This window comes from Rosa rugosa, chromosome 2, assembly GCF_958449725.1.
Source record: "Rosa rugosa chromosome 2, drRosRugo1.1, whole genome shotgun sequence".
NCBI classification, from domain to species: domain Eukaryota; kingdom Viridiplantae; phylum Streptophyta; class Magnoliopsida; order Rosales; family Rosaceae; genus Rosa; species Rosa rugosa.
In genome coordinates this window covers 39,999,054-40,010,740 of record NC_084821.1, presented here as the reverse complement: position 1 = coordinate 40,010,740, position 11,687 = coordinate 39,999,054, and the positions used below count along the sequence as shown (strand labels likewise).

The window sequence follows — 11,687 nt, the reverse complement described above, 5'->3', positions numbered from 1 at the left end:
GACGACAAAAATTTGTTAGGTCGTCTGTTGTCTGATGAAATCAAGACATGAGATTAGTGAATTCAGACGACAGATAAATGTGATGTGATCTGAAAACAAAAAACAATTCCTTGTAATTTCTATGATCTAATGCTTATTCCAAAGACAGAAAAATGGTCATTTTTGTGGTTTGAATGCACCAAAGTAGAAGATATGAAATCCTATCTGTTGTCTAAATGGACTTATAATAATAGTTTAGTGTTGTTTTATTCAAATTCCAATAACAGTTAACTGTCATTAGCATTCAGTTCAGATTACATTTATCTATCGTCTTTAGTAGCCTACAATAACATTTATCTGTTTTTTCAGTGCACAAGTAACAACATATTTTTTCTTGTTTATGTTGTTCTTAGATATGTCCAACAACATATTTGGATTTCATTTTGTTGTTGCTTTTTATTTCAGATGACAATTTTCTGTTGTTTGAGTGCACAGTAACAACATATTTTTTATTGTTTTTGTTGCTCTTAGATATGTCCAACAACATATTTGGATTTCATTTTGTTGTTGCTTTCTAATTCGGGAAAATTTCACAAACAGTACACCAAGTAAAGACCACTAATAATTTTTATACATAAAGTTCCAAACCAAACATTTCGGTACACGAAATCTGAAACTCGACCCACTATCAGTGCACGACGTCAATTTTTGACACCAAAATGTCCATTATGCCCTCAGTTTTTTTTTTTTTAATAATTTTTTTTTATGTTTTTTTTTCCTTCGTTTTTATCTCTTTCTTCTTCCTTCTTCCGGCTCCACGAAACCCACCTCTGTTTTCATGTGAGAAGAAGCCGGAAAAAGGAAGAAGAAAGAGATAAAAACGAAGGAAAAAAAAAAAAGAACAGAAAAAAAAATTATTAAAAAAAAAAGAACTGAGGGCATAATTGACATTTTGGTGTCAAAAATTGACATCGTGTACTGATAGTGGGTCGAGTTTCAGATTTCGTGTACCAAAATGTTTGGTTTGGAACTTTATGTATAAGAATTATTAGTGGCTTTTAATTGGTGTACTGTTTGCGAAATTTACCCTTCTAATTCAGATGACATATTTGTATTCTCATTGCGACACAATTATGTAAATCTAGAAACTACCCAATGCATTCATCAAATATGGAATCCATTCATAAAAATACCAATATTTGATTAATCTGTTACTGCAGCTATACATACATCCATAATGGAGCTAAACTTAGTAAACATCAGTTCAATAACCTATAGCAGTTGGCATGATCAACAAATGGAACCCAAAAAACACTGATATCTCATACTATTGATCATGTTTGGTAAAGGCAGATTTAGGTGGTGCATCAGTCTCTTCAACAACTGGTTTCGACACTATTTTTTCACCTCTTTTCATTTGCAGTGCCTTCATCATTAGTGTTATTGCTTTAGCTTTGGCTATGTTGTTAGACCGGGAAGTCATGGCTTGAAAGAAATAGATCTGATCAATAGTCAGCAATATGTATATCACACAATTAAGTTAAGGACTTGCTCCAAATCATAAACTCATGTAGGGTATATCCAACATCATATATAGCATACACAATTAATGATGAAAGGAATGTCAGAGAGACCTACTTAAGGCACTCCAACTTTGATGCTTCAAATATGGCTAATTGGGTGTTCTGTATAACCACAAAAGAGGCATGCTTAAACTAAAGTCATTTACCAAAAGACAGATCATAAATGTGACAGTAAAAGGCATACAACATTGTCATTGGCACCAAACATACATGACATCACTAGCATAATTCTATAAATACATTGCTTTTTTGCACACCACATAGAAACACTAATTAAGTGAATTCCGTATTTAGCTCATGATGACTAAGCAAATATAACTGGTATGAAGGCAAATTTTGACTATCACCCAAATTTAACAACTCAACTAGGCATAAGAAAATATGTGCTGCTATAGGTAGCTACATGTTCAGATTTATGTTTAGTCTCTTTGAGTACTCCATTTGGAGTAACTTAATTGGATTTGGCTACTGGATCAGCCAAAACATAATAGAGCAAAGATAGAATTTGAAAAAAATTAAAAGAAAATAAAAGGGGGGGGGGGGGGGGGGGCATTAATGCAAGAATAGAGATTTCTATAAGGAAAAGTTTGCAAATCCTTAGCCAAAACGAGCAACTTGGTGTGTTTACAATGAAAAGAATCAAGTAATGCATGTCCCCTTATTTAACCCTTATATTATGCAGTCTTATCTACCCCGGTCTAATAATCTATCACTAAATTTCTCTTGCATGTAAATAAAGCAGAATAGCAACTAGCATATACTACAAGAAAAACTTACCATCTGCCCTTGCTCAGCACTTTTCTTAACTGATACATCTAAAAGATGCACAACTTAAACCTTGCACTCAAATATCATCGTTAGTAATATAGTGATCAAGCAAGGGTCATTACCCGCTGAAGATTGTTCCTAAACTGCTAAACAAATGTCACAAACTACTCTAAACCATGCTACTGAACAGTTAAAGAAAATAAATTAATTAACTAAATTAGACTCTATGTAATTTTCTGTACATTTTACAGGACACTAAAGACACATTGAATAACACACATACAAAATTTCAGAACAATCGGAGTTGATTTGATATATGAAATAATTTACGTAAAACTAAACACAGTAAGATAACAAAGCAGAAACAGATTTTATAACTTTAAACTATTGATAGAAACAAAGCTAAGAACTCATTCTCCACCACCAAACACACTCAATCATATTAAAGCTTAGTTATGGAATCTTATTTCTCAATTGAATTTATCCGAAGTTAACTTACAAGCTCGAATTAACCCATTACTCTTTCTTAGTTCCTCATTAAGTGAATACAAGCTCACCACTTAATCTATTTCCGATTATGCAACCTAGACACAAGCTCGCTAAGTTAAAACATATCAAAATCATTAAGCAATAAAAGGGTTTGGATAAATCTAGGGTCACAAGTACATTGTAGTCTTGCTAAACCTAGGGTTTGAGTCACATGTAATTCAAGAAAACATTTTGCTACTCAATTGGAATCAACACACGACATATACGAATCTAGTGTTACTCCTAGCATTAGAACCCTAACCTATTCATTTAGTTGTGCACCTAAACAAACAAGTAAAGATTCATCTTGTAGACACGGTGAAACAAACACTCAATTGATAATATGGAAAACCAAAAACTGAATTGTCATCAATATGATTGAACATGCACTACTACAATAACATGTATTTAAGGACACTGAAACCGTGTCCTTAAATACATACAAGGACTCTTTAAAAAAGAGTCCTCTATCCGGGTGTCATCGTAAGTCCCAAACAAGGACACTGAAAATGTGTCCTCTTATCTATACGAGGACACAGTTTATGTGTCCTAATAGCCCTGGACATGGTGTCCTTAAATCCATAAGAGGACACCTAAACTGTGTCCTAAAAGCTCTAGAAATTGTGTCCTCTTTTCTATACTAGGACACACAAACTGTGTCCTAAAAGCTCTAGAAATTGTCCTTAAATCCTTGAGAGGACACAAAAAAAATACTCATGTGTCCTTAAAAACTAAAACAGGACACTTAATAAAGGTAATAGAGGACGTTAAAAAAGTGTCCTTAAAACTTGTAAAGAATCCAAAAAAAAAAATTAATAAAAGAAATCTTCCTCCAATTATACACAGCTCAAAATACACCACCAAATGCATTATTAACTTAACCAGAATATCATATCCATACATCTACAAAAAAAAATTCTAAAGTGTAACAAATTACAATTCAACAATTCTAGTCAAGTAATTCAATCTACTGCACCTTGTAGGTTTATAGTTGCTTAATCTGATTCCCAAAATCTTCAATCACAACCTGAAGAGGAAGAAGAAAGAACATCTTATATTATCAGTGAATACTACCTAAAACAGCTGCAATATCATTCAGAGAGCATGGAAGGTTCAAATAAATATAAATTCAAGAAACTAGATCTAGCTGCAACATACAGCAAACTTGGAAACATATAGAGCTGGTTCAAGGAAGCATATTACACAAAGCCTATAGGTATAGAACTTGCAATAAAAGGAAAAATAAAGAGATTCAAACCTTTCATCATCAGATTCATCAATATCATTAATTGTTGGAGTAGAGAACATGTCTACACAGTTTCTAATAAACTCTTCACTTCGCAGTACATCATCCCCTCCATTATCTGGTACTTCAGCTTCAGAGAGAGAAGAAACTCAGAGACCAAGACAATACAAAACAGCCATCCAACATTACAGGCACAAGAGATATCTCTTAACCACAATATCAAGTAGGGAGGATTTGCAAACTGGTCCATTTAAACTTACAGAATATTTCTCCCAATCAAATTTGCTGAAGTAATCCAAAAATCTGTAGAGGACCTACAAAACGGAAACACAATCAAGTGCTTGAGCTTCTGTATGATTTGAAATGTAAAACTCAAAATTGATTCTACAAGTACTCACCGTTAAAGGCCCATCTAGAGAAGAATGAAAAAGATGGAATATATATAGGACTAATGTTCCCAAAGCATATGTTGAAAATAAACCATGATGAGCACCAAGAATACGACTCTCATAGTAGCACAACACTTTTATCAAAATAATGCTGCGTTTGAAAATATGATCTTTGCCAATATAGTGATCAACCTGCATACCAAGCAAAATGAAAAATGTAATCCAAATATATAGCAACTGAACATCACTGAACTTTTCATACCAGTATGAGAAGACAAAAAATTATTGTAACAAGACTGGACCGGAATCACCCTATTCATTTCTATGCAACATAACAAGACCAGCCATAGCTATGGATCACGAATTGAATTGCTCATACCTGTTCAAGAAAGCGTAGTGTACAAAGTCCTCCTAACTGATTGAAGGATATATCTACAATCATACTTTGAACAATGCATTTTACAAGTTTAACCTGCAACCAAAACCCCCAAACTTTAAACAATATAAGCACACAGATGGAATTTAAAAGAAAATATGTATAACTAACAAATCGACTTAGAAGCAATATCAATCAACATGAAACATTGATATGAAACACGACGGAAAAAAAAAAAAAAAACTAGTTAACAACTAAAATCTGAAGAAAATAGAAACAATGGTTTTCAAATAGTATATAAATAAGCGTAAATGCTACAGGAGAAATATACTTTGAATTTTAGAAGAGAATAATGAGATTCAATGAACCAATATAACCCAATGTCCCAATTCAAGACTATGTTGAAAGTAACTGATTTAAGAAAGACTGAAAACATCTAGCAAAGCTTCATTTGTGGACTGACTTACTCATATCTATCTTATTTTTCATTACCGAATACATCAAAGGAAATCTCATAAAATTGATCAGAGTGAAAAATATAATTCTATTTTCCCTGATAGACATTGTGACAAGAAGAGAAGCTGAAGTATTTTAAGAAACAATAAATCAGAAAAGGGAGAATACGAGACATGAATTATATACCTACATGCAAGACTGCAAAAGATCTACATGAGTCATACCTACATGCAAGACTCCAACACTAATCGTACATGGAATTGAAAAATATTTTCAGATTTCAACTGAAGAAAAAAAAAAGTATGAGATATGAGTTATTTAGTGATATATTCATGATGACAAGCACAACAGTTGCAAGTATTAAGAATGCTTGCAAGTGTTGTGAAATAGGTTACTGCCTAAATTCAACAACATGCATATTAACAAAAACACAACTGAAGAAATAAGTATTGAGAAGATAAATAAAATAGGTTTCCAAAAGCGTACTTCTACTTTTCTGCAGTGCTTATGTAGAATGTAATAGAACTGATCAGCTACCTGCACAACAGATCATATGTCTCATAGATATCCACTAAACTTGCTAAAGTAAGGAATAAGTATTGTGTGTACCATCTGCTTCATGAGGAGGGTGAGCACCACTAGAGATCTTCCCTTGTGCCTCAGTCCTTAGATGGAGGAAATGTCTGAAGGTGTGAATCTGCAACATTTACACCAACCCTTAAGTACCACTAAAAAATGGTCGAATCTGGCACCCGAAAAATTAAAACACAGCAGAAAGGTGTGAATTCAAATTGCAAACCGAAGATTTAAAACTTCAGTCAACGTGAAAATTGCATTGCAGAAAGGAAATTAAACCTTACAGGAATAAACCCTTTGGAACAAAGAGAATGATCTGAACACACCCAAATTGAATTGCAAGTTCTCTAACATCCACTTTGTTCCTGCACCACCACAACATAAAATCCAATCCACTCCAATAATAAACAAACTACTTGGGGAAAAAGAAGAGGAATAGACCTCAGCATCATATGATAATCATCGTGCTTGGGAGGAAGAAGCTCCTGGTATAAGTTAAGTGCCTGACGAAGCGCATCAACAACCCTTAGCTTGTAAGGTCTGAAACTGCATGAATAAAACCAGTAACATCTCAAAGACTTTTCTTCTCTCAAATATCATCAATTAAATAAAATTTGAACTTTTGTGAATGGAATTGAAGATTGTGTTCTCTTTAGTCACTTAACAAAGGCCTGTAAAAATTATCACCCAACCTTAAAAAAGCAAATCATATATCATAGGTACAAAATGAGAAGAGAGTTTATAAGCTAAAAAGAGCAACAGTAAAAGAACTCGAAACTCCGAAATGCATTCAGTGGCAAAATATACTGACCCTAGGACAAGATTCTCCTGTATCAGGAAAAAGTGAAAATACAGTTTAGTATTCTGGGATACACCAGACTATGTCAATATTAAGAATGTACCAGCTCCATATGACAACAAGGTACCTATTGACTAATTCTATTTCAAATTGAAATAGTCAAACTTTACTCTGAACAAGCAAAAATAATAATTATAATAATAAAGAGAAACATTTGCATGATATTCTAACATACAGAAAGAACAAACTTGATTAAGGGTTGTCACTCCTTTATCCGTACAGTAGCAGCCCTTTCCAAAGGTAATCCTTTGTCTTCAACATCTAGGCTTTATTCTCATCAACAAATTTCCCCAGAGATTGTTCAACAACACTGTTAATGCCAACACAGTAAGAGCAAACACTAAGTGCTTCAATTACACTCACAATACCACAAACAAACACAGCTAGCTCAACTTGGGTAATTCTCAAATGCACAAAACAACAAGATAGCACCTTTGGACAGTGTAGAGATCCTATTGCTTTTGCCACCCATCAAAGGAACTATGATATGAAACCACAATCTTGAATGTCAATCTTTACCACCTCTCCCCCCATATTTTGAGAACCTGCAATCTTACCATGAAATGAAACAACAATTAAACAATGAAACACTAATATGAGTATTTCTAATGTCCCTTAATACTTACAAACCTCATCTTTATAAAATTGCTTCCTCAATACGACCTGTGTTAAACAATGTACCAATTATACCTCAAATTGAAGCTTCTCAAGGTCAGGAGATGTAGCATACCATATTCATCAGATTGAGCGACAGAGGTGGAGGGGAATATGGTGATATTGCTGCTTCGATCAAATGCTTTGCTTGGACGAGGCCGACACCAGCTCGTCCGTTGAATCGGGTTCGACAAGATAATCCCTAAATCTGGCTCAACCCAGTGCCCACCCAATTAGAAAACAGATTTAGTAAAAGGATGTAGAGGCAGCGGTAAACTTCATTAATTCAAAATACTAGTGAAAGGAAGCCAAGGAAGAAATATGAACCAGTGACAACAACTGTTACCCAGAACCGAAAGCATACAGATCTGTCCAGAACAAAAAGCGATAGAAAGATCGAGAAGGAAAGAGAATTACCCATCCGCGGTGAGTGAATTTGATTTACCCAGAGCTAAAGAATCTGAGCTCTAATTTGGTTTGGTTTGGTTCGGTTCATTTGACGAGGTACAGATGCAGCAAGAGAAAGTGGGGGAGCGGTTAACTAAAAAAGTTTGTGGAAAAAAGAGGGGGGAAGTTCAATTTTTGACAAAAAAAAATGCGGGCCAGCTCCCGGTTTTTTTTAAGGTCGTCCTCGTAAGGGTATTACGACACCTCAATGAAAATGTGTCATTGTAGGGTGTCCTTAAAGGCAATAAGTGTAGTAGTGTTAGCATAGAAAGACTACACACACATATTTAATAGGGAAAATTTCGCAAACAGTACACCAAGTAAAGATCACTAATGATTCTTATACATAAAGTTCCAAACCAAGCATTTCGGTACACGAAATCTGAAATTCGACCCACTATCAGTACACGACGTCAATGACGCCGTTAATTTGACACCAAAATGTCTATTATGCCCTCAGTTCTTTTTTTTTTTTTAATAATTTTTTTTTTCGGTTTTTTTTTTTTTCCTTCGTTTTTATCTCTTTCTTCTTTGCCTTTCTCTTCAGTAAAGGTTTGTTCTTTCCTTAAAAATTGAGTCTTGGACTTGAACCCTCTTGCTTCTAGTGAGAATTCTTGTGGGTTTTACTCAGAATTTGATTGTTTGTGATTATGGATCCAACTTACACGGGACTCCCTGATTTCATGAACGACATTGATTTCAATCCCATGTTACCCAATTCATCTCAATTCCCAGAAATCCCAAATCAGTACCGATTTAACCAGCTCTCTCCAGATCTCAACTTTTTCAGCAATCAGTTTTCAATTCCACCTGAGCCGGATTCCGGTAATCTTGTTCCTCCAATTAGTACTGTTAGCACAGAGGGAGGTTCAGTTTCTGTTCCTACCACTGTTAGCCCCGGAGTAGATTCTCCGTCCTCTGATGATATTGACTTCTCTGAAACTGGACGCCAACCTAGACGCCTTCGTCAACGACTTGCTCAACATTCTCGACGCTGTAGGAGTCAAAAAGTGCGAATCGAGAGTTAAAGATGACATCTTTCCGAAACTTGAAGCTCGCCGGAGGAGGAGGAGGCCAGGCTCTTCCCGACCCAGCCCAATTCGTTTCCGGTGAGTTTTCATTTTCTGGGGATGGTGGTGTGATTAAGGTGAGTTGAATTTTAGATTGTTTCGGGATGTGAAAGGTTGAATTTTTGATTTTAGGTTTGTGGGAACTGATGAGTGATGACCGTTGTGAATTTTTGCTTGGATAGCTGCAGCTCGATAGCTGCAGCTCGAATTGATGAAGAAGAATTTTTGCTTGGTCATCAGTTTCCCCAATTTGGGAGGCGATGAAGAAAGGAGAAATGGATGAAGAAAGTAAGCAAAGAGAAAAAAGAAAAAGAAAAAGAGAGAGAGAGAGAGAGGGATCTGAGGAAGGAGGAATCGAATAGATGAAGAAAAATCAGAAAGAAAGAAAGGAAAACTGAAGAACATAGGTGGGTTTCGAAGTGGGTGAGCTCGGGCTTCTTCTCACATGAAGAACAGAGGTGGGTTTCGTGGAGCCGGAAGAAGGAAGAAGAAAGAGATAAAAACGAAGGAAAAAAAAAAGAACAGAAAAAAAAAATTATTAAAAAAAAAAAAAAGAACTGAGGGCATAATAGACATTTTGGTGTCAAATTAACGGCATCATTGACGTCGTGTACTGATAGTGGGTCGAATTTCAGATTTCGTGTACCGAAATGCTTGGTTTGAAACTTTATGTATAAGAATTATTAGTGGCCTTTACTTGGTGTACTGTTTGTGAAATTTTCCCTATTTAATATACTTGTATTGTATGTATGTATAAGGTTGGGGGGATCAATATATAGCCACATAAATTATAGCTAATTATAGTTTGATTTTAGACCATTAGATTAGATAATAAGTCATGCATGGTTGAAATATAAAAGAAAATGATTATCTTTTTTTTGTTTTTTCTCGGTCCTTCATTGACTGCAGACAAAACCCAATTTGGAATATTAAATTGATCAAGATTATCTATTTAATTACTCTCTTCTTTAACCTCACATGGCAATGAAAAGACTAATTTTAAATTTCATTTAACATTGACTAAACTTTATTTAGAGATTAATAAAAAAGAAGGCGGATCAATAGCAACCTAAGTTATAATTAAAATTATATTCTGATTTTAGACCATTAGATTCGATAACAACTCATGTAGAAATCATAATATATACTTATACCATTACATTATATACCTAAAGCATTATGATCATTTTTTCATGTAAAAACAAATGAATAGTTTTATTAATGAAGTCCCACTTGACCTTTAAGGAACACTTTCTAACATTGCGTTTGATGGAATCTAGCACTCCATCAATTTAATTTATCAATGATATTTTCTAGGGCTGCCACTTGGTTTGGTAATTATCAAACCGACCGAATACCAACTGATGTTCTAGGTTTGGTAAACCGACTTTTTGGTAACCGAGACCAACAAAACCAAAATTGAATATTACCGAGAAAGTTGGTTTGGTTTTGGTAAATACATAATCCACCGATTATCTAAATATTAACTTTATATACTATGGTTTTCAATACACATACATGTATTGTAAGAAATAAACATAAAAAATTTCATAATAGTATAAACATTACTACATATATTACATTAATAGTACATGTATTTTAAGTAACCTGGTCAAATATGGTTAAATAACCTAGTTTTATTGAAAATAGCTAGAACTTGATGTCATATGTACAAAAGAAATGTAATTAATCAAAGTAGATGAATACAAAGTTTACGACTATAAAATTTAAAAACCTAGTGTTGTTCATTCTAATTTATATTAAAAATAATTAGTTATTTTAAAGTTGGTAATACCGAAAATTGAAATACCAAATTTGGTAGATATGATTAAAAACCGAAAAATTTTGGTTGGTAATTCGTAGCTCAATTTTGAAACAGAAAGCTTTGGTTTTGAAGTTGGTAATACCTATAACCGATTTGAACCGACCGAGTGACAGCGCTAATATTTTCTTACCTCTTCAATCACCACATTTCATGGGTTACGATTTCAATAAATTTTCATTTTTGTGGATCCAATTTAATTTTTGACTTTTCTAATTACTTGTTAATATAAGGATGATTAATTACATTTCACTAATTTTATTAAAATTATTTATTAAAAGAGTTTAATATCATGGATTAGAATTACAATATTAATATATTTACTTTCCATTTTTTAGATAAAATTTTAATATTTGACTTTTTTTTATCAAATTATTTTGACTTTTATGGGTTAGAAATATGATATTAATTAATGAGGCTTGCTCACCTAAGGCTTGCTCAAAATTAATTACAGCTTCTTAATTTAATACATGTGGTTGAGATACATTTGTCTGTCATTGACCCTTAGGCGAGCAAGTTTGCAATTTACATATCTATAAGACTATAATCTTAATTTACATTTGGCATCAGAGCCATTGTGCTCGATTAAGGATCGTTTTAAATACATAATTACATAGATGTAGTGGAGAGTTGTGGTATTATTTTAGGCTGTTCTCTCGATACTTACTGTAATATGGGGTTCAGACTCTACGTCCCCCCTTGTATTCTGCAGTTTCATTAATCAAGAATTGAGGGGAAAAAAAAAAGATCGTTTTAAATTTGATATAAAAAAAATAAAAAAAAACCCAAGCACAAAAGGGGGGAAGAATATTTGTTTGATCTGGGCCTGGTTATGAAAGGCCAGCCCACAACTGACAACCCGAAAGGCCTGCATGCAAAACTTTTACTGTTGATATCACAACGGTCAGCCCCAAATATGGGTTGCACTAGATAC

At 33.9% G+C, this 11,687-nt stretch overlaps 1 protein-coding gene across 8 annotated transcripts; it reads right to left on the bottom strand.

Annotated features, from left to right (window-relative positions):
* Positions 1 to 1,159: 1,159 nt before the first annotated feature.
* LOC133734351 (uncharacterized) lies at positions 1,160 to 8,024 on the bottom strand. 8 transcript variants are annotated; one of them, XR_009858240.1, is made up of 12 exons: positions 7,832 to 8,024; positions 7,491 to 7,622; positions 7,193 to 7,312; positions 6,936 to 7,070; positions 6,186 to 6,447; positions 5,935 to 6,022; positions 5,812 to 5,862; positions 4,873 to 4,965; positions 4,503 to 4,685; positions 4,365 to 4,418; positions 4,117 to 4,234; positions 1,160 to 3,885 (listed from the first exon to the last, which is right to left on the bottom strand). XR_009858240.1 is itself a non-coding variant. In XM_062161989.1 (11 exons), the coding sequence occupies exons 7-11, from the start codon at positions 5,944 to 5,946 to the stop codon at positions 4,290 to 4,292; spliced, it is 468 nt and encodes a 155-aa protein (XP_062017973.1). In that variant the 5' UTR covers positions 5,947 to 6,022; positions 6,181 to 6,266; positions 6,343 to 6,447; positions 6,936 to 7,070; positions 7,193 to 7,312; positions 7,491 to 7,622; positions 7,832 to 8,020; the 3' UTR covers positions 4,249 to 4,289. The 8 variants fall into 8 exon arrangements, 7 of the variants coding, with proteins under 7 accessions (XP_062017973.1, XP_062017971.1, XP_062017969.1 ...); XM_062161989.1 differs by lacking the exons at positions 1,160 to 3,885; positions 4,117 to 4,234 and having other exon boundaries at positions 4,249 to 4,418; positions 6,181 to 6,266; positions 6,343 to 6,447; positions 7,832 to 8,020; XM_062161985.1 differs by lacking the exons at positions 1,160 to 3,885; positions 4,117 to 4,234 and having other exon boundaries at positions 4,250 to 4,418; positions 6,186 to 6,266; positions 6,343 to 6,447; positions 7,832 to 8,018.
* Positions 8,025 to 11,687: the final 3,663 nt, after the last annotated feature.